General features: G+C 39.3%; 1 protein-coding gene across 1 annotated transcript in view; it reads right to left on the bottom strand.

Moving 5' to 3' along the window:
- Positions 1 to 533: 533 nt before the first annotated feature.
- LOC148047087 (vomeronasal type-2 receptor 26-like) overlaps positions 534 to 22,226 on the bottom strand; it is a 32,472-nt gene continuing 10,779 nt past the window's right edge. Inside the window, exons 3-9 of the mRNA XM_087707738.1 lie at positions 18,573 to 18,785; positions 8,822 to 8,867; positions 7,159 to 7,355; positions 6,204 to 6,731; positions 3,155 to 3,364; positions 2,825 to 2,951; positions 534 to 1,429 (exon numbers count right to left, since the gene is read on the bottom strand). Coding sequence (XP_087563864.1) covers positions 534 to 1,429; positions 2,825 to 2,951; positions 3,155 to 3,364; positions 6,204 to 6,731; positions 7,159 to 7,355; positions 8,822 to 8,867; positions 18,573 to 18,785 — 2,217 coding nt within the window. The remainder of the gene's footprint in view (positions 1,430 to 2,824; positions 2,952 to 3,154; positions 3,365 to 6,203; positions 6,732 to 7,158; positions 7,356 to 8,821; positions 8,868 to 18,572; positions 18,786 to 22,226) is intronic.

Here is a 22,226-nt window from a genome sequence, read left to right as displayed (position 1 = left end):
CTGGATGCTGGATTTCCTCATCTTGCTCTTTGGATTGTTGGAAAGGAAAATCCCAAGGGTTGTGGCATCAAAGTGATACAAGAGATAACCATGATTTTGAAAATTATAAGAAGAAATATCACTCTGGTAACTTCCACAAGAAGGTACTTTCCAAACTGCTCCATTGAGCTAGGAAGTTTAAGAAAGCACTATCAAGACCAATTCAAAAGGAAGTCCCAATCCTCCCAGGAAGTAGCCAAAAACCCAAAAAAACCTCTATCAGTTCCTGATTGGCAAACATGAGACAAGATTGCAGGGAAACTAGGAAAGGAAGCAATGAAAAGGATTATGTCATCATGTCAGAGGAATCAGCTGATCACATCAACATTGTAACTGATGAACCCAACCAAAGCAAGCATGATCAAGATGATCCAATCTCTAATGCAAAACTTTATTGAAATTTGATTTTAAAAGCATTAAATTATCAAACACCATTTGTTACATTATTAACTGACATTTTTGGGAATCACATACAGAAAACTCAGTTTACTATTTTATTTTGACATCAAGTGTTCTTTTGTATTTAGATCTGGTCTTAGGAAAATAATGTAACATTTGGGGAGAAAAATTAATAGCAAGAGGCTAGTAATGGAAGCCAACATGGAGAAGATTTGCACGGCAACCATATACTTCCCCTTGGTGCTCAGGTAGGTGGGTACAAAGGATATCCAGACACTGCAGAAGACCATCATGCTGAAGGTGATCAGCTTAGCTTCATTGAAACCCCCAGGTAGATTTCTGGCCAGAAAAGCCATTGTGAAGCAGATAGCGGCCAGGAAGCCCATATAGCCCAGGGCAAGGTAGAACATGACAACAGAGCCTTCATTACATTGCAGGATGATCTCAGCAGATTCTGAGTACATGTCTGGCTCAGGGAATGGGGGGAAGATGCCCAGCCAGATGCTGCAGAGGACAACTTGGACACCAGAGAAAAAAAGGATGATAGAATTGGCCAAGCTCTTCCCCAGCCACCTTTGCACTTTATTCCCTGGTTTTGTGGCCAAGAAGGCTAACACAACCATGACAGTTTTTGCCAAGAGAGTAGAAATAGCCATTGTGAAGATGTTGCTGAATGCTGTTTGTTGGATAAGGCAAGTGGTTCTCCTTGGCCGGCCAATGAATAGGAATGAGGTCAAGAAGGAAAGCAGAAGGGAGATGAGGAGGATGTAAGAGAGATTCCGATTGTTGGCTTTGACTATGGGAGTTTCTTGGAATTTAATAAATATTCCAAAGACAAAACCTGTTGTTAAAGACAGGAACAGGGCAAGGGAAGCTAGGCTGACCCCCAAACTTTCTTGATAGGATAGGAATGTTTCAATCTTTGGTATACAGTCATCTCGGTTGATATTTGGATGCTGATCTGCTGGACATTTTATGCATTTTTTAGCATCTGAAAAAGAGCAAGATTAATATCTATTATAAAGCAGATTCTTTCATCAGATGCATCATTGGAGAGAAACTGGTGATGGTGCAGATGAATGTGTATGGAGAAAGAAAGTATGCAGAATCATTAGTGTTATAGAACAACGAGGGATACATTTTGGAGGTGGAATCCAAAGCAATCCACAGCCCTGCCACCAACGACCCACAGACGGATGCTCATTGTACTTCCTGTATTGGACTAGTTCAAGCACAAGAAGGAATGATTTTACTCAAGTGGAAGTTTTAAGCTCTGGACAATAGATTCAGCTACTGGTCTGCATGTGTAAGCTAGCTATTAGGAAACCTGATTAATTAAATTATCCTTTGCAAATATTAATGCCCCATTTCACTTTGATCATAGAAATGGCCAGGTCTTCTCTTCCTCTGACTGATGGATTCTGTTATAACAGGGATAATTATCCCTTTCCTTATCTCCCACCCATTGTAGGAAACCAAGAACCAATGGTTTTTGTAGCCTTGGGATCTCCCTTGACAATTGATGAAAAATACCCAACCTCAATGTGTTCAATTCTTTCTGTGTTGCCAGCTAAAAGGATAAATTTGACAGTTTCACCCACTATTAAAAAATATAAAGTCCATCATTTCAAATCAAGAAACAGGAAGGGAGGGAGGGAGGGCAGCTAAGTTAATAAATTTCTTAACAGAGTTGGAAGGGACCTTATAGCTCATCTAATCCAATCCCCCACTCAAGCAGGAGACTCTACACCATTTCTGACAAATGAGAGTTCAATCTTGAAAGTCTCAAGTGATGAAGCCCCGAAAACCTCTGAAGGCAAGCTGTTTGATTGTTCTCACTGTCAGAAAATTTCTCCTTATTTCCAGATTGAATCTCTCCTTGATCAGTTTCCATCCATTCCTTGTCTGGCCTTCGGGTCCTTTGGACAACAGCTTGACCCCTTCCTCTCTGTGGCAGCCCCTCAAATATTGGAACACTGCTATCATGTCTCCCCTGTTGGAATTATTCCTAAATCTGTTTAAAAAGAGGTTCAGCATTTTATTCATGCATTAGTGAATTGAAAAGAAGAGGAAAACAGTGTCAGAAGTTATCCATTTCTCCAGAGACATCAAGAAAAAACTTCCAGCAGTTCATCAGTAAGGAAGTTGAAGGAAAAGAAATGCCATTTCCCTTCTAATTCCAGGCCTTCACTGATCTTCTCTTTTAAATATCCTGCTCTCAATTTATATTACCAGGTTATTTCTCGTGACACCTTATGAATTATTTGTATTAAAAGAGATTATTCTGAACACCGTTTAAAAATTCCTTTCAAAACAGACTTTCATGAGCAATGTCAGAGACTATGGTCTTCCCTAAAGTCTGCTCCTTTTCTCTGGTATCATTCACCTTCCATGGTGGAAATAGTTCCTTCCGGACAAGGAAGACACTTGTAGCAGCAGATGGGTTTCCCTTCCAGAACCACCTTCATGAAGCCGGGATGACAGCTTTCCACACACCTGGAAGTTGGCAGGGTCTGAGGATTGAGAGGAAGCACATCATAAAAATCAATGTATTTTCAGGGGGAAAAAATGGACAACTGAATATCTCATAAAGAAAAAAGTACACTCTTGAGAACCTGATTAGCTGCATGAAACACAAATGCGTTGAAAGAAAACACCCACTCACACCAAAGCACAATCCTGTTTTTGCCACCTTCAATGGCAAAAGCATATCTACCTGTGTGATACTCTTCTGGTCAATGGTAACTTTAAAATCCCGAGATGCCCTTTTCTCTAGAGTCCCTGATTTCACCCTCTTGACCGATTTGTTTGGAAAAACATCCCAATTCACAATGTTCAAATCAGCTGTCAGACCTCCTGTCTCATCCAAATATACCCCATCTATGGAATTATTGTGAAACTGAGAGCTTTGAAGGAAAGGATGAAGCTGGAAAGGAAAAGTAGAGTTTAGAAAGGACATCAGAATGTCTTTAAAAACACCTCTTGATCTATGCTAGGAGGGAACTCGACATTTCTCTCTCTCTCTTTCCGAAAACAGATTCTGTTTTCAGTTCCAAACTTGTTTAGGAGAGAGTTTCAATAAACATAGGAATAACAACAGCTGCAAACTTAATGTTTGAAGATCTAGACCAGAAAAATGATAGTAAGGGACAGGAGTTTCAGCATCTGGTCATAGCCCTGTTCCCATTTTTTAAAAATGATATCATTTGGTAGAAGGGTGAATTTTAAAGGAGATATGTTTCTATTAAGATATACAAAGTTGTCAAATCTATAAAATTAGAATAGAATAACAGAGTTGGAAGGGACTTTGGAGGTCTTCTAGTTCAACCCCATTCTCAAGCCTTCACTTTTGGCCATTTTTTCACCCTTTGGGGGCTTCCCTGAAGCCTTCGGAGGGCAAAAAACAACCCAACGCTCAAATTGGAAGTTCAGGAATGGGGATCACGTGCATAGAATTATGGGTGTGGACACACCCGCCCAAGGCCCCCCTGTCTAATGGGGAAAAGGTTAGCCATCACTGTCCTATACCTTTTCAGACAAAATGTTGTCTAATCTCTTCTTTAAAACCTCAAAACAATTTTTGAATAGAAACCATTCCATTGATTTAATTTTTTTTCACTGTCTCAATTGCTCCTTGTTTCTAGCTTTATCACAACAACCTTGATATATAATTCCTTTAAAGGTAAACCATTTATTCTTATTTCATTGAAATGTTATTAAACTAAAAGAAATTAATCTAAAAGATAAATTTCTACCATTCAGATTTTCCTTTAACTTGAAGGTTGTTGTAAGATTTTTCTCTACTATTGTATCATTAGTTGCCCAATTGAGGTAGCTTCTCATTTTCTACCATCATGTGTTTTTCTTCAGAGTATTTAATGGTGAAGACCAATGACTTAGCATTAGAAATCTCACTGATGATCCAAATATATAGGTCCACAAGAACTTTCTTCTTGAGAACAACCATTCATGTCTAAAAATGGAAGTTGTTACTTGATTGCTTCCAGAAATATAAAGTATAACCACAGGTTGGTTCCTTCTTAGCAGAATTTTAAAACTGTGATCAAGCGAACAGGTCAAAAATATCCACAGAAAAGAATAGTTTCTTCCAAGGTCGCAAGAAACACTTTTATACACTAGATGGAGTATATGTGTTGTATGTGTTATCTTTTGTGTAAATGTTCTTTCTTGTACATTTCTCCCCTGATTTGCTTTAATGAGAAGCCTCAAAAATTTTAGTTGACTTTCTTGAGGCCTAAGGTTTTTTTTTTCTCTGTCTCTTCCTACAATGAGCCAATGCATAAAGTGAATCACTTCATCAAATTAACCTGGACACAGTATAATACCTGACTAAAGAAACACTTATTAAAAGACATTTGAATGAATTAGACACAAGGATGACTGAACAACTAAGAAATTAAGGTATTGCCAAGATGTATAAAATGTGGTTGGAAATGAAATTGGAAAATGAATATGTGAAATATTGTATATTACAATGACCAAGGAACTTTGGGTATAACATAATGCTTGGACAATGGTACAACATATGGATGAAATATTTACAATTTATACTGAATTATAATTTTAAAAAGAAGTTTAATAAAATATCATTGTTATTGAACACCTGATAAATTGTCAATGATGTATAAAGGTATTCCAAATGTATGTTGGTAAATAAAAATGTAAATGGGAGCTGGTTATAGCAATAGCAATAGCAGTAGACTTATATACCGCTTCATAGGGCTTTCAGCCCTCTCTAAGCTGTTTACAGAGAGTCAGCATATTGCCCCCAACAATCTGGGTCCTCATTTTACCCACCTCGGAAGGATGGAAGGCTGAGTCAACCCTGAGCCGGTGAGATTTGAACCGCTGAACTGCTGATCTAGCAGTAGCCTGCAGTGCTGCATTTAACCACTGCGCCACCTCGGCTCAGTTATCATTTCTGACTTGATAAACCAAAGAAATACTGGAGCCAAATTCATATTTTAAAGCAGAAAATTCCTAACATAAATATTATACTGAAATCAGTTTCTTTTAGTACTACTAGATAAGGAAGTTGAAAAAAAAATCTTGAACTTTTTACTGTGTGTGCAGCAAGAATTCTTTATGGACAGCAGTGAAAAGATGTATTAATTACCACAATGGAAGAATGGATGGAAAAAGTGATGGAGTTTGCAGAGATAGACCAAATTAATTGTTTTAGTGAAAAAAAAATCTAGATTTGTTTCTACTTGGAAACAACCTCTAGATTATGTGGTCAAGAGAGAGAGAAAAATGAAAGTTTTACTTTGGGATTTCCTGATCAAATAAATCAGTTGTTACAGGAATGGCTGGTATATTAAGTACGCAAAAGTAAATAGTTGAGGCTCTCTCTTACCATTTTTATTCTACTGGATGGAGAAAAGTTGGAAGTTAATGTTTTTTCTTCTTCTTTGTCACCTACACCACAATTTATCACCTTTCCCTTCCCTATTTTTCTACTACTTTTATTTTCATTTGTATTTTATGTTATGAAATTTTTAGAAATAATAAAAATTGTCTTTGAAAAAAATACAAAGAGGAAAGTATTGGGGAAAAAATAAGGATTGGGAGAATGGAAAGAAAAAAAGAAGAGAAAAACAGATTGCAACTAGGTTGGATCTGAGTTTATTTAATGCAATTGAATATATAATTTAATTTAATTGTTGTAGATAAGTAACCGGGGCATTCACTTACAAAACTGATTCCCATTTGTAGGTGTAATACGTTTCAAGGAAAAGAGATACCTGCCAAGCCTTCAGCGTTTCAGCTTCTAACTTTGTGCCCCTGTTCCTTTCTGATCTCTTCAACATGGAGATATAAGCTGAATGTAAGGCCTGTCCCACAGCCCAGACAGTGCTGTAAATGAGATAGCTGTCCATAGCCAGGATCCGATCCATCTGTTCTTCTCTCAGAGCCACCAATTCTTCTCTCTGTCTGCACCGTCTCCAGACTTTCACTGAAAAGGCATCCTTAGTGGAGGAACATGTAAAGGTTTTCTTGACAAAGTTATCCATGAATGTGTAAAAGAGGTGAATTGCATCATAGTTTGCCCATTTCCTTTTCTGCACCAGAAAGGAAAAAATGGCAGCAACATATTTAAAGGAAAAGCCCTTAAGCATCAAGTCGAGACTGAGGTCCCAGTGCGCTGTGGTGATCCAGACATTTCCTACAATAGGTTTTTGAATGTGTTGAAGTATTGATTGTACAAAAATGATTCCTGTTTGGAAGGAACTAATGTCTGAAACATAAACAAAGACATTGACTTCTGTCCACTGGAAAAAAGATTTATATGTTGAAACTTTAGTGCCTACATTTAGTGGAAAGGTTTCATATATAACTGCACAAATGCCATTCCTTAACAACAAAGAAGACATTGTCCTTATGAACCTGTCCCCCTGGTCAGTTTCTGGTGCAATGAGACCAACCAAGGTCCACTTGAAGTAAAGGAGAAGCTGAACCATCCCTGGATACTGGAGTCCTTCGGCAGGGAGCATCGGGTAGAAGAAGGGAAACTGAGTTTTATCCCTTAGAATAAGGGAAGCCAAACTGTTACTGATCTGAAAGGAAGGGTATTTTAAATTTAACAAGCAAAATATAATTTCCATCAATTCCATAATCAAACTCTGCTTTTCTTTTAAAGTAGAGGACCTCTGATTCAAAGTTACATGACTAGAAACTGTCTCCCCAAGAAAGACACACCTGAGGAACTTTGTAGATGCCCAACATGGTTGAGATCTGGATGGAGATGCCTGTCTCGGCCTCTTCCAGAACAGCTACTGTGTTTCTCTGCTTTCCACATCTGTAGTTGGGAACATTGGCCTCCCCATCTGAAAGCAGATCCAGCAATGGATCTGAAGTCATTTCTACCTTGAAGAAATTTTCATAGATATTGTAACCTAGAGTGAAGTTAGGTAAGAGATGGCCATTCTGGTTTATGTCCTCAGTTGCAAAAAGGAAAGGCAGAAATTTCCAATAAAATTTGGATGTTCTTCTGCAGGTATTAACAATTCAGTGAAAATAATATTTAACATTTATTCCACAATAATACTTTTAATCCATTCAATCATGAGTTTTATTTTAAAAAATTAGTATTATTTGCCACATTCCAAAGTATTGCCATACAAAAAGAATAAAAACAGCAAAAAGTTGGATCATACAATATTTCAAAAACATTCTCCTAGTTGGCTACATTAACATGCCTTGGTCTTCAAGCATTTTCTCCCATATTTGATGAACTCTTTCTTAATGACAGAGAGAGTAAGATACACAGGTAGGTAAAAGAAAATATTTATTATTAACTCTTCTATATGCTATACATTATAAATATTTTGGGAGTTGGATTAAGAGTTTAGAGTGACAGAAAATGGCTCCTGTAGCGATGACATTCACAAGCTGTTAAAGTCCAAGTTATTCTCCTGTGCTTTGAGACAACAAAGGTTGAACCTCTGTTAGAAGGATTTTTTTTATTGTTGTTTCTGGGGTTATGATTCTTTTCCTCTTCTCAATTCTATTTCTTCTCATTATAAGATTCCCAGAATCACAGAATCTATGAATTCTGTGAATAAACAAATAAACCAACCAACCAACAAACCCAATGGATTTATTTTCATTAAAAAAAAAGAATCTTAGGTCATTCTATGAACTTCTGAATGATAATCAATTGCAATCTCTGTGGATAGCTATCTGGGACTCTTTCATCCTAGCAGTAAATTTTGATGTGGAAAAAAGAATGATGGAGTTATCTCATTTGTGATGCAGAGAGAAAACCCAGCATCCCTCAGAAATAGCTCAGCTCCATCCTTCTCTTTCTCTGTGGCCACATTCCAGCTCTGTTCATAGGCTGCAAAGGAAAGTGGATGGGCAACCGTTCTGATTGGATTCTGATACTTGATAGTTAAAAATGAGCTTCATTGCCTACAGTGTACAATAATGACCACAAGGTAAAATAAAATAATTTAACAAAAGAAACAGAACAAGGGGAGAGCACCTTGTGTTTTAGAATGTTGGAAGTATAGACATTGATTGGAGCAGGAGTATCTGTAATGTAGTGCAGGAAGATTGGCTTACGAGGGGAATTTTTTGAATGATTTCTATCAAACTTTAATGATTGAAAAATAGCCTTCATTGTAGAGAATATGCCACTACTGAAGCCATCTCCTGACTTGTAATGATTGTCTGGGTCCGCTTCACCCTGCTCCAGAGTCAGAAGTCATTTGGCTTATGCAGGTTCCTGCTGGCCATAGAAGCAGCAGCATACAGCTGAGCTCAGGGGTGAGGTGGAAGGGAAAGGTCCTTAAGTATCTCTGTGTGCACAATCTAGCTCTGCTTCTAGGACAAAAAGGAAATGGAATGGGACAAATACCTTGATTGGAATCTTCGACTTTATAGCTTAAAAGGAGCTGCTTCACCTACAGTGTGCAACAGAAGGCAGAATCAGAAAGTAACTTAGCAAAAGGAGCAGATCAAGGGAGAGTACCTTGTGTTTCCAGAGGACTGAAACTGTAGACACGCATTGAAAATGGAGTGTCTCTAATGCAATGCAGAACTTACTTGATGAACTTCAGTGAAGGACTTCTATGAAACTTTAATGATTGAAAAATAGTATTCATTGTAGAGGCTATGCCACTAATGAAATAATCTCCTGGCTTGTAATGATTCTCTGGATCCACTTCACCCTGTTCCAGAATCAGGAGGCATTTGGCTTTTTGTATCCTGCAGGCTCCCCTGGGCCACAGAAGCAGAATAAGGTGAAGCAGCAGCAACATGATTTGTGTTCCTGATTGAGCCTTCTTTGTGGCACCTGGTTACTCACAATTTATGAGATGAAGTGGTGGAAGAAATAAAAAACTCTTCCAGGAAAGTAGCTTCAGATCCAGTCAGGGCCCATCCAAGAGACATGAACACAGAATCTGCCTATTCTGAACCCAGCCCCAGATTCTCTTTCTGTCTCCAGAGGCATTTATGCACCCAGTATTTTTTTTCATATAAATTTCACTCAACTTTGCCTTTGAGTCTGATATTGATCTCAAGCCACCTTCTGGCTTGTTTGTATAAAATTTTCTGACAGTTTGCCAAAACATCTCTAGGGTCCTAACATAAAGACAACAAAATCATTATAATTTGGGAGGAAGGAATTGCAAGGAAGTGAAGCATCTGAACCTTGAACAAGTTAAGAGGCAGTTGTCCAAAGGGGAGGACTCAAAGTTTGGGACTTAGAACATGAGCCAAATTTTTTTTTTGCTTTTTTCTTCCAATCATTTTTAAATTCCATAAATTAATAAAATTCTGACTCCTGTTATCTTCTATTATCTCTTCTTCATCTTCAGAATTTTGTTTTTTATACTTCAAGTCGACTGGTAGTTTCCATTAAATAATTCTAAAAAGTCTGTTATATTTCAATTTCTAATAGCTCACAATCAATTTTTAAATGATAACTTAATTGCATTTCTAACTCGTTTGATTGTTTGTACCTAGATTTGGAGTATGGCTTTTGTCCTATGTTTAACTATGTTCTGTATCTGAAACGTCATCTTATTTTGGCACTCTTAATACAGTTGCAAGTCACTTGGACTCTAAAGTGATCAAACCGGTCAGTCCTAGAGGAGATAAACATTGACTGCTCTTTAGAAGGCCAGATCATGAGGATGAAATTCAAATACTTTGGCCATCTAATGAGAAGGAAGGGCTCACTGGAGAAGAACCTAATTGTGGGAACAATTGAGGGCAAAAGAAGAACAGGACAACAGAGAATGAGGTGATTATATGGAGTCACCAAAGCAATCGGTGTGAGCTTAAATGGACTCCAGAGGATGGTAGAGGACAGGGAGGTCTGGAGGAACATTGTCCATGGGGTCGCGATGGGTCGGATATGACTTCACAACTAACAACAATAAAGTTGATTTTCACTTAAATCCTGGAAGTGTCCTGGGACCTTCTTCCACCAGCCTCAGGTTGACTGAGCTACTGACTCCCAAAGCCAGACCTGGACAGGTGAGTATTCTCCCATCAATACTCTTCTGGTTCCCCAGAGGAGGGGGACGGGGGAATTAATTGTTGGTATCGAATGGAGGGGCTAGCTGCAAGTAGGTTTGCTTAGCCAGTAGTTGTTGACCCATAGATAGTTGACCTCACAACTAAAGGATTTCAGAAGAGGGGCAGGTTTGACCCTGAGGGTACCTTTTCCTAATTGCATAGTAGTAATAGTAGGATGTTGAAAACTAAAGGATAGGGAATCAAGCCATCTTCCTCCTCCTCCTCCTCCCACTCCTCCTCCCCCCATGTTAACCAGCAGAGATCACATATCAATCACAAGCTTGTATACTTTTTACAACAGACAGGCTAGGAAATGCTAGAAGAGCCAGTCAGTTGAGAAGTACCAAAGACTACTCGTATACCAAGCCTGTCACGAAGGCACAGGCTATAAAAGTATCTGCTAGAGGAAATTCAGAACCAAAAATATTTTCTTCTTTTTTGTTGTTGATGTTATAATTATATGTATTTCACTATTTAATAACCACGAGATTGGAAAGATAAGTGTGAAGGCCTGATAGCAGTCCTACCAAGGAATCTATAATGGCAGTTATGCTAAATCCAGGATTGTCGAACTGGGCTATTTGTATTTCACATTAATATATGATAGACCATTAGAGTATGAAGAGGAAACAAATGGGTATTATCGCTGAAAGTAAATTTAGTTTGCATCCCTTCTTTCACACTGATCTAAAATCAATAAGTTTAATGGGAAGGCCCCTTTTCATTTTCTCTTGTCCCTTAAACCCAACCCTTCTGCCTCCAAATCTTTCTGCTTCTGTGGCTTAATTATCTTAATAAAGATTGACTGACTAATTGAAAATTTGATTTATGTATATTTTGGCCCATAATGTAAGGTAGCTTTGGATTACCAAAAGCCATTGATCTGAAACCAATAATCAAGGATCACTGCAGATTATTTATTCAATGTACACTAGAGGAATTTCACTCTAGAAAATAGTGGGAGGAAATCATTTAGACCAAAGGATGCACTCATATTTCTACATTTCAGAAAGGAAGACAAAATGATAATACTATATAAGATGTAAGCATGAATATTCATAATTAGCAAGCATCAAATTACTTCCCCACACATATACTGTTACTATCATCAAGAAAGAGATATTGCCTAAATAAAAGAAATACATTGTCAACCCTGGTCAGCCCTGAAGCTGACTTGATCTTGGAGTTTAAGTGTTGCCACACTGGAGCTGAGGGATAGGGAGGGGGGGATTTGAGATAGTTGGGACTTTGTAGTCAAAATAAAATACTTTCTCTTGGGAACCACTATCTACTATCACTGCTTGTGAAGCAATTATCAGTAGTAAAGCTACTTGTTTTTACTAGCAGTGTCTGAAACTCTATTCGTGTGTTTCTACTAGCAACATTCTTTCTCTCTAGCTGTACATTCTGCTGCACTACTTTCTGTCTCCCAACAGAGATATCCATAACAAAGGACATTCTCACAGCTGGCCGAAAGAAGGAGTAGTGATGTCACCAGGCAACCAGATAGAGCCATGATTGGACCATGTGACTGATGGTTTTGAGAGAGTGACAAACTTTTACTTTTAATTAGGTGAAAACTGTGGGAACCTTCAGAGTTGGTTTTCATCAGATCTGTGCCAATAGGATATATCCAAATAAAGCTGTTCTTTGAGGAATCTACCTGCCCTGGAATTTTGCTTGCTATGTGTCCATTACTTGGAACCCTGAGACATATAAGTTACATTACCATACCAGTTTTGGTAAAATGTATTGAGAAACAAGGATGTCATGGTTGCCACACTCAATCCTTCCATATTTCCAGCTTGTTAATACCCAGTTACACACACACACACACACACACTACTCCAAGAACTTGCTTTCCTCAGAATCTTGCCACATCCAGCCAGAAACTAGTTTGGGGGGACCTGGATCAGGAGATGTGAAATTTCTGAGAATTTTATTCAAGGAATTTAGTGTCAGAAGGATCAAATTCTGATTAATGGTGATCTAATTAAATCATTTGTAGTCTTAGAAAGGGATAAGTCAATATTGTCTACTGCTCACTTTGTTGTTTATTTTGGCTCTTGAGGTGTTCACTTGTCATGGCCAGGAGAAAGGAGAACAGAAGGGAAGTTCCATTAGATTGGTTGCCTAGCAACAGAGTAAAGATTCCGAACAGTGACAGTTGGCTGAAGTCATATTCCGAGGAGTGTCTGCCTAAATAAGAGATTGTGGTTCCCTCTCTTCTCTTTGCTGGAAATGACATTTAATGCTCAAATGTGATCCCTGTGTATGAAGTTCACTCTTGCCCCTTAGGCCATTGGAATGACTGAGAACTGTGACCCCACTCTTGAGCCTTGGAGCTCCTTTGCACACTCCTCTTTGGAAAACACCCTTTGCAGAATAAAGTTGCCATGAATGACTAATTTCAGGAAAGACTTGTAGATGAAATTTTTCACAAATTAACACAAACTGAATGTCTAGTCACAATACAACTTGGCTGTGCTTGCATATAGATGGGTACCTATAATAGCAAAAGGCCAGAGCCCACAACAATCCTGTTATTATGCCTGCCACATCTCACTCCTATTAAGTGTGAGAAAACTTCCCCTGTGGAACCCATGGAGATTTTGGGTGCACAGCCTCATTGGAAAGATGCTGAGAAGTAACAGAGGTGGAGACAGGATCTTTGCTTGCACTGTGGTTGCCAGGGAAATATGGCAGTAAAATACTTTGCCCAGCCCTGTCCTCTTGGGAAATAGTTCAGGTCTAGGTGAGTCCTAAATCAGGGTCAGGTTCCAGTAAGCCAAGCCAAACACCTTGTTCCATTCCCTCAAAACATCTAGTAGTTTCAGTGCAATTGCTAATGAAGAAAGTGAGTCTGGGTTTGGTTGCTTATTGAGCACACGTAGGAGTTATGAAAAACACAAGAATTGTAATTTGAGTCTCAGGCAAAGTGAGATTTAGTACATTGTAAGCATCTACGTGCCTTGGAGATGTTGTCCCAATAATTAAGATGAGAAGGAGAGGGAGAGGTTGGGTTAAGCAAACAGAAGCAATTTTATGGATTTGACAAAAGTGGTCAAACTCCCTCCCTCCGCACAAACACACACCCACACCCACTTACAAGCTAAATATATGCTAGGTTTTGAATGCTGATTCAGATATTGAACCTCTCTGTGTCTCAAGAACCTTGGTGGGGTTGAGATGATGGGAACATAAGAAAAGATCAGCTGAAATGTTTCTAGTTTTGGTTTTCAAAGCAACTGAACTAAAACAGACTTCCCCTGATTATACAATACAATACAATAGCAGAGTTGGAAGGAACCTTGGAGGTCTTCTAGTCCAAGCCCCTGCCTAGGCAAGAAACCCTATAGCATTTCAGACAAATAGCTATCCAACATCTTCTTAAAGACTTCCACTGTTGGGGCATTCACAATTCCTCGAGGCAAGTTGTTCCACTGATTAATTGATTAATTGTCAGGAAATTTCTCCTTAGTTCTAAGTTGCTTCTCTTCTTGATTAGTTTCCACCCATTGCTTCTTGTCTTACCCTCAGGCACTTTGGAGAATAGTTTGACTCCTTCTTCTTTGTGGTAGCCCTTGAGATATTGGAACACTGCTATCATGTCTCCCCTAATCCTTCTGTCTATTAAACTAGACATACCCAGTTCCTGCAATCATTTTTCATATGTTTTAGTCTCCAGTCCCCTAATCATCTTTGTTGCTCTTCTCTGCACTCTTTCTAGAGTCTCCACATCTTTTCTACATTGTGGTGACCAAAACTGAATGCTGTATTCCATTGTGGCCTTACCGAGGCATTATAAAGTGGTATTTGTTACGTACAGAGGTACATCAGAAATCTACATAAGTTGTCATGCTCTCCACAGATTGGCTCTCCCAACCACGGGGAATTTGAATTGCTGTCATTGGCTGGTTGGTCTGCCTGGAGCTCCTTAAAGGGCAAGCTCCGGCAGCCCAGCCAGCAGAGTGCAGTCACATTTTGCTGGAAATAAAAAGTGCTGAAATCACTAGCGACTCTCGCCTGCTGCATTCACACCGATCTAACACTGGCAATGAAGGACAAAGGGACCTGAGAACCTCCTCATGAACCAGACAGCTCTCTTGCAACAAGGACCCCTGACCACCTCCACGAATGGTATCGCAAGTATCGCCTGCTCCAGAGATTTTTGACTCGCAGATGGAAGACTGGCACACATACATGGGCTGTTTCAGAATGATTACCAGGACAGGACAGTCAACAGGAAGCAAGCGTTATTCCTGACCTACTGCGGCACCAAGATAAATAAAATGGCACAGATGCTGATCATCTCAGCAGATGAGGAGACTGTTGCCTGGGCCGCCCTGCAACATGCCCTAGAAGACCACTACACACCATTCACCGCCCCCATGGTCAGTCGGAATGAGTTTTACCATCGGCGCCAATGAGAGGGAGAAACCGTCAATGATTTTGTGGGCAGCCTCCAGGAGATCACTATCAGGTGCAAGTTCATAAATCCCGAAGAGATGATGAAGGACCGGATCTCTCCTGGGGATGAGAGACCTCTCTTTACAAAAGGCCAGCTCTCCTTTGAAAGAACAAAATTAAGTGTAATTCAGCCCCTCGTGCCTTCCATTTAACAGTTTGCAAATACGGCATTTCCATTTTTTTTATTTGAAACATCAATTCTCAAGAGGCTGGACAAGATAGCCACAGAGAAGAAGGAAGAGATTGAAAAGATCTTGTCCCCCAAACTATCTCATTGAATTTATGGTGTAGATTGTGGGAAAGGCATATTAATCTGAATCCAAGAAGAGGAGGAGGGCTGAGAATTTCTTTGATGTTTTGAAGATGTAGCTATGAAACAACCAATAAGAAAGATACAGACAGGCACAAATATTTCCACTATATTTGAGAGTAAATGTGATAATTATAGAATGATTTTTTGTGTGAATCAGATCTCCTTGCACAGTTCCTTTTTAAGAAAATAGGAAAAGGTCTAGACCAGGCCAGTGCCCATATTCATGTCAAAACGACTACTCAGATGCATTTGCAGTGTCCAAAAGCTGAAGATGTATGAGTTATCCCAACTTCTCACTGGGTGTTTATGCTCAATCTTCCATACATCAAATCCAAGTGATAATCAATTATCTCATTCTGTAGGAATTCTTTTCTGGAAATCTTACCAGGCTGTACTTTTAGCTCCTCTCTACATAATAATTTAGTTAATCAGTTGCATAATCCAGATTATCCTTATCCAAATTTGGACACTGCTTTCCCTAAATTGAAGATGCTAAGATCTTGAGTTCCATATAACAAAAAAAACAATTGTAGATAAACTATCGCACAACTAAAATAATGGTATTTTTACAGCTCCCATCACAATTGTTTCTGGTATATCAGCAAGATTTCCATTGCACAAGTGTCACATTTAAAATATTTTGCGAGGCATTTCAGGAGTCAAGTAAGCTAAGGACACAGGACAGATATGATACTTCAAAAGAGCTCGGTGACCATCTTGCAATTCTACAGTACAAAGATGAAGGACACCATTGTCCAGCCACCTTTTAGTTTTTTCAAGCAAAATCATTGGCTTACACATGCATGGAGGAAATCTTGGACCGTTTTCTAGGTTTCACCTATTAAAAATTCCTCTATCTCACATGTTCACATTTTTTCTGTTTGTAAGGTGCTCCTTTGTATTCAGGTACGGCCTCAGAATGATAATATAACACTTGGGGATGAAGATGCAGCCCAGAAGGCCAACATTGGAGGACAAGATGGAGAAGACCTGAACAACCACCATGTATCTCCCTTTGGTGCTCAGGTAGGTGGGCACAAAAGTTACCCAGACACTGCAGAAAACCAGCATGCTGAAAGTGATCAACTTGGCTTCATTGAAGGCACCAGGGAGACTCCTGGCCAGGAAAGCCACTGTGAAGCAGATGGCAGCCAGGAAGCCCAGATAGCTGAGGGTGATGTAGAACATAACATCAGAACCCTCATTACATTGTAGGATGATTTCTCCAGGCTGAGAGTGGAAGTCAGAGTCAGGGAATGGGGGAGATACTCCCAGCCAGATGGAGCAGATGATAATTTGTACAGCAGAACAAGAAAGGATGATGGAATTGGCCAAGCTTTTCCCCAACCATCTCTTCACTCGGTTTCCTGGTTTTGTGGCCAGGAAAGCCAGCACCACGGTAATTGTTTTGGCCAAGAGAGAAGAAATGGCAACTGAGAAGATGATGCTGAAAGCCATTTGTCGGAGTAAGCAAGTGGATTTTCTTGGTTGACCAATGAAGAGAAAGGGAGTTAAGAAACAAACCAGGAGGGAGACCAGAAGGATGTAGGAGAGGTCCCGGTTGTTGGCTTTGACAATGGGAGTTTCTCTGTATTTAATGAATATGACTAAGACAAGGCTTGTGGTTAGGAACAAGAGTAGTGCAAAAGAGGCCAGGCTAATTCCCAAATGTTCTTCATAAGACAGGAAGGATTTAACTTTAGGGATACATAGAACTCGGTCCTCATTTGAATATTTGTTATCTGGACACTTGGTGCACTTTTCTGTATCTGAGAAAAATACACAACAGCATTTCTTGAATATTCTGTCATTTTACATTTCAATAATAGTTTCTTGTGACAGCAACTGATAACTTGAAGTTTCTCAAAATGCATTCCTTATCAGCTCCAGAGAAAGAAGTTTAGAATAGCATTTCTTTTTTTTAAAGCTATATTTCTAATTGTCTTTGAAATTGGGAGAAGTCCTTGGATCAGAACGAGTTCCAGTATAATGTGCAGAACCTTCATATTAAACCTACATTGTTAGAGGTAATAAATGTTAATCTTTCTAGATTAACAGGTGATACTATGAGCATTTTCCCAAACGCTCTTAGTGGTAGAACCAAATATTAAAAAAGATTAAGAAGAAAATAATTGTCTATCTTTCTATTTACATACACATTTTTGAAGTCTATCAAAATGGAGTTCAGGAGCCCATTTTCACTGGCAGAGCACTCGGGCCACTACAGGTACTCCTGACATGGGTGACATCAAACTGACCAAACCCACCCTGGCCACACCCACTCCAATCCCCCAAAGTCAAACAGAACCCTAATGCGGTCCTCAATTAAATCGAGTTTGACACCCCTGCTCTAAATGAATCCGCATCCAAAAGGCCTTCCCTTTTCTTTGCTGTCACCCACCTTCCTGAGTGGAGATGGTTCCCTCTGGACAAGGAACACAGTCATAGCAGCAAACCGTCTCTCCTTCTCGCTTCTGCTTGACAAATCCAGGATGACATTTTTCCACACATTTGGATGGAGGAGGGGACTAAGCCGGAAAGTAAAGAATTTCAAAAGAAAATATGTTAGCGTTAACCATTCCGACATCCTGACGTGCTCTTGAAATAAGATGAAAAGGGAGTGCTTAGTTTCTAGAATTATAATGATATTTGCATTCAAGGGGTTTGAGGTGACCTCTTACAATACTAGAATTTAGGCAGTATTTCCTTTCAAATTGTCCCTTATTACTTCAAATATCAGGAAGGGCTTTTCTCTGATTCAAATCTATCTTTCAATGTTTCAGTTTTTGGGGTCAGGGCATTATCTCTCAGACCAGTAATTATGATTCCAAGTGAACAGAAATTCTTGGAGCTCCTTCATAGGTTCAGAAGGCTTTTTGCACTATCCCAGAGGGGTAGAAGATTGGACTGGATAACTGGCCAGGTTTGAGTTTCTTAAAAGCTTCTTGACCTGTCTTTTTATGGGACACTGGACCCAGCCAGGACAAGGTGAATCCTAATTCTAAAGCTAATTTTCCATTGGATCTCTAGTAGGACCTCCATGCGGTGCCGATTCAACTTCATAGAAATTAGTCTAAACCCAAATTCAGGCACTGGTCAACAAATTTGCTGCCTTCTTTGCAATTTGCAGACAAGGAAGAAGCAAATCTGAGGCCATCACTTAGTACTTGAGGGCCCCTCTTACCACTTTCATGCAGCTTCTCAATTTTAACACTAAGCCATGGTACATAGGCTTAACCCAATGAAAATGGTCAGAAGCCTTTGGAAAATACAGAAGAGACATCAAAATTTCTCTCACCCTGTTGACCGAAATTAGCCGTGACAGATAACGTTCAATGAATATAAGTCTCTGTCTTTCAAAAAAGAACAATGTGTCCATGAAGGAACCCTCCTTGGTGAAAAACACCCAGCTCGTGATCACCAGATTAGCTGCTAAATCTCCATTTTGGTCCCAGTACAGGTCAATGTCGGAAAAATTGGCATACTCATTCTTCTCCAGAAAGGTATGGAACTGGAATGGAAACATCCAAGAATTTTAAAAATAGTAAATTTGGCTACTTGTTCCTTTTTGTCTATTCTCATTTGAACATTTCTTGTGCAGTGACCTAACTTGGAAATATTCTGGGTTGAGAGAACAGTAATCTTCAAAATTAAAAAAGAGAGGTTCAAAAAAATGTATCAATTATTAATTGCTAATATATGCATTGAAAAAAAATATAATTGAGAAAATTTGTCAAATAGAAAAGAATAGAATTCTTTATTGGCCAAGTGTGCACCATAACAAATATGGAAAGAAAGGTCATAAAATGGGGCAAAACTCACTTAACAAATCTCTCTCTTACCAACATAATGTTTGGACTCCATTGGGGCAAGAAAAGTTGAGGAGTACATGTATTTGTCAATTGTGCCAAATTTGCTTAGCAACGTAAGTGTTGGCCTCCATTGTGATCATAAGTGGAGGACTAGGTGTATTAGTTAGCTCTGAAAAAAAAAGTCAGGATGGTGCAGAGTTGTGCCGAGGACAAAGAGAGACAGGTTCAAAACCAACCTTGGCCAGCAAAGGACCCTGGCTAACCAGTTGCTCTTTCTTAATCTAGCCTCCCTTGCAGGGTTGTTTTAAGGACCAAATACGAAAAAGGAGAACGGTGATCTCAGAGAAAAATAAAGAAATAATAGATGAAAAATGAAATTCAGTGTAGAGAAAAGTCTTACACTTAGGCAAAAAAATAAATCAAAAGTTCACATATAGACTGGTTGAAGCCAGGCTTAATAGCAGTAACTCTGGGAGGGATCTTGGAGTCTTAGTCGACAGCCCGCTAAATATGAGCCAGCAGTGTGCAGCAGCAGACAAAAAACCCAATGCAATCCTGAATTGCATTAAAAGAGGGATACAATCACGATCACGTACTAATACCATTCTAGAAAGTCTTGCACCCAAGTCTCTCTGTGCTCTCAGTGTACATAAAGAAAAATAAAATAGAATACATTCATCAAGAATCATGGGTACAACACTTATTGATAGTCATAGGTTACTGTTCTGACCCCCCTCGTCCTACACCAAAGCACGCCGAGACAAACATATTTCAAGGATTTATTAAAACACAGACAAGACCTTGGCAGCAATCCAGTACCGTCCAGACCTTGGCAGCAATCCAGCACAGACTAGACATTGGCAGCAATCCAGCACAGACTAACCTTGACAGCAATCCAGCCTGCCAAGCTAGCCACGAGAGTTCTCCAGCTCTAGTGAATATGTTGACTCCTGCAATGAGCGTGTGCACAATCATTCCTTTTATAGTCTTGAGAGGAGCCTAATCACCACTAGCTGAGTGCAATTATCTCCTGTAACTGCGTAACTGTTCCTTACGCCTATTAGCTGTCTGTTGCCGGGCATCTAAGACAAACTCCCTTATCTCTTCCCCACTGCTCCAATGCATGACATCAGGAGCACACTCCCTTGTCTCCTCCCCACTGGTCCAAGGCTCAGGCGCCTCCTGGTGGCCAACCAGCCTCTGAACCCTGCTCGGAGTTGGAACCCTGTCCAGGGTCCTCCACATCCTGCAGAGCCGATTCATAAGACCCCTCACTGTACGAGTCTGGTGGCAGCTCCAATGGCTCCTGCTGGGCCACAACAGGTTACTAATAAGCAATCAAATCATACTAGGAAACAAATAAAACAATATAAATTTTAAAGGTACAAGCAACATGGTTATAGTCATAAGTGGGAAGAGATAGGTAGTAGGAAGGATGAGAAGAATAACAGTAAAACAGTCTTAGTAAATTATTTGACTGTTGTGGGAATTAGTTGTTTAAATTGAACAAAGAGAATATTCATAGCCCTGTTTGGAAAACACAGGGTGCTTACCAAAAAGCATAGATTTGTCACAAATCAGATTCCAGGTTAATCTTCTAGCAGCTAGACCAGATGGGAAAACAGAACCAATAAGTGGATTTTATTTTTTAAAAGCTAAATTTGGAAATTTTGAAAATGGTGATAAAAATAGGCATAATGGAAAAAGAACTGGAGAAAAAAATTGAAACTTTGTTACTATATATGTTGACAGTAGCAAGACTATTGTGTGGACAAAAATGGAAAGACACTTCGATTCCTACCATGGAAGAATGGCTGCAGAAACTGGCTAAAATGGCAAAACTGAGCACTTCGATTAAAGTAAAGAACATGAGTATTTTTGTTTCCACATGGATACGGCTTCTGTGCTTCGTGCTTGATGTGGAAAAGAATGAAACTCTGACTTCCAGTTTTACTGATTACTGATAGATCTTTATAGAAACGGCGTTTTCATATTATTAGGAAAAAGCAAACAGTTGTGATTTGATGTTAATGCGTTATTTTACTGCAACAGAGAGTCAGAAGTTAATGCTTCTTTTTCTTTCTTACATTTCCTCACTTCTCTTTCCCCACTGTGTTTCTATTGAATTTGTATTTTGTATTTTATAATTGACAAAAGTTTGTCAAGATCCTTCTGTATCTTAAGCCTATCTTCAGGAGTGTTGGCTATTCCTGCCAGCTTGGTATCATCTGCAAATTTGATGAGTTCCCCATTTATTCCCTCATCCAAATCATTGATGAAGATTTTGAAGAGTACTGGGCCCAAAACAGAGCCTTGGGGTATTCCACTGCATACTTCCCTCCATGAAGATGCAGTTCCATTGAGGACAACACATTGAGTGTAGTTGGTCAGTCAGTTACAAATCCATCTGGTGGTGATGGTGTCTAACTCACATTCTTCTACTTTAACTAGTAGTAGGTTATGGTCTACCTTATCAAATGCCTTACTGAAGTCCAAGTAAACTATATCAACGGCATTCCTCTGGTCCACTAATTTTGTCACATTATCAAAGAATGCAATAAGATTAGTCTGGCATGATCTGTTTTTGACAAACACATGTTGGCTTTGGGCTATTACTTTGTTTGCTTCTAGGTGTTCGCTAATTCTTTGCTTAATTATTTTTTCCAGAATCTTTCCTGGTATTGAGGTCAAGATGATAGTCTGTAGTTTCCTGGATCTATTTTTTTTTGAAGAAGGGGACCACATCAGCTTTTTTCCAGTCCTCTGTAGTTTCCTAGTGCTCCAAGATCTCTGAAAGATATAATTCAGTTTTTCTGAGATCACGTCTGCCAGTTCCTTCAGAAGCCTGGGGTGTAATCCATCTGGTCCTGGTGATTTGAACTCATCTAGGGTAGACAGGTACTCACTTACCATTTTCTTCCCTATTTCAGTTTGTGTTCCTAATCTGATTCCTAAATTTTGTGGTGCTGTTTTTGATAGGTTGGACTGTTTTATCCCTTTGTGTAAAGACAGATGCAAAACATGAGTTAAATAGTTCTGCTTTCTCCCTGTTGCTTGTCACCTTCTTGCAATTTCCTCCTAGCAATGGACCAATTGTTTACTTAACCTTTTTCTTGTTTTTAACATGTTGGAGGAAACTT

This window comes from Thamnophis sirtalis, unplaced genomic scaffold (genome assembly GCF_051295495.1).
Source record: "Thamnophis sirtalis isolate CommonGarterSnake01/CBP01778 unplaced genomic scaffold, rThaSir2_p1.2 scaffold_3, whole genome shotgun sequence".
In the NCBI taxonomy this organism is placed as follows: domain Eukaryota; kingdom Metazoa; phylum Chordata; class Lepidosauria; order Squamata; family Natricidae; genus Thamnophis; species Thamnophis sirtalis.
Note: the sequence above shows the minus strand (reverse complement) of the source record. Positions and strands in the feature narration are given on the sequence as shown.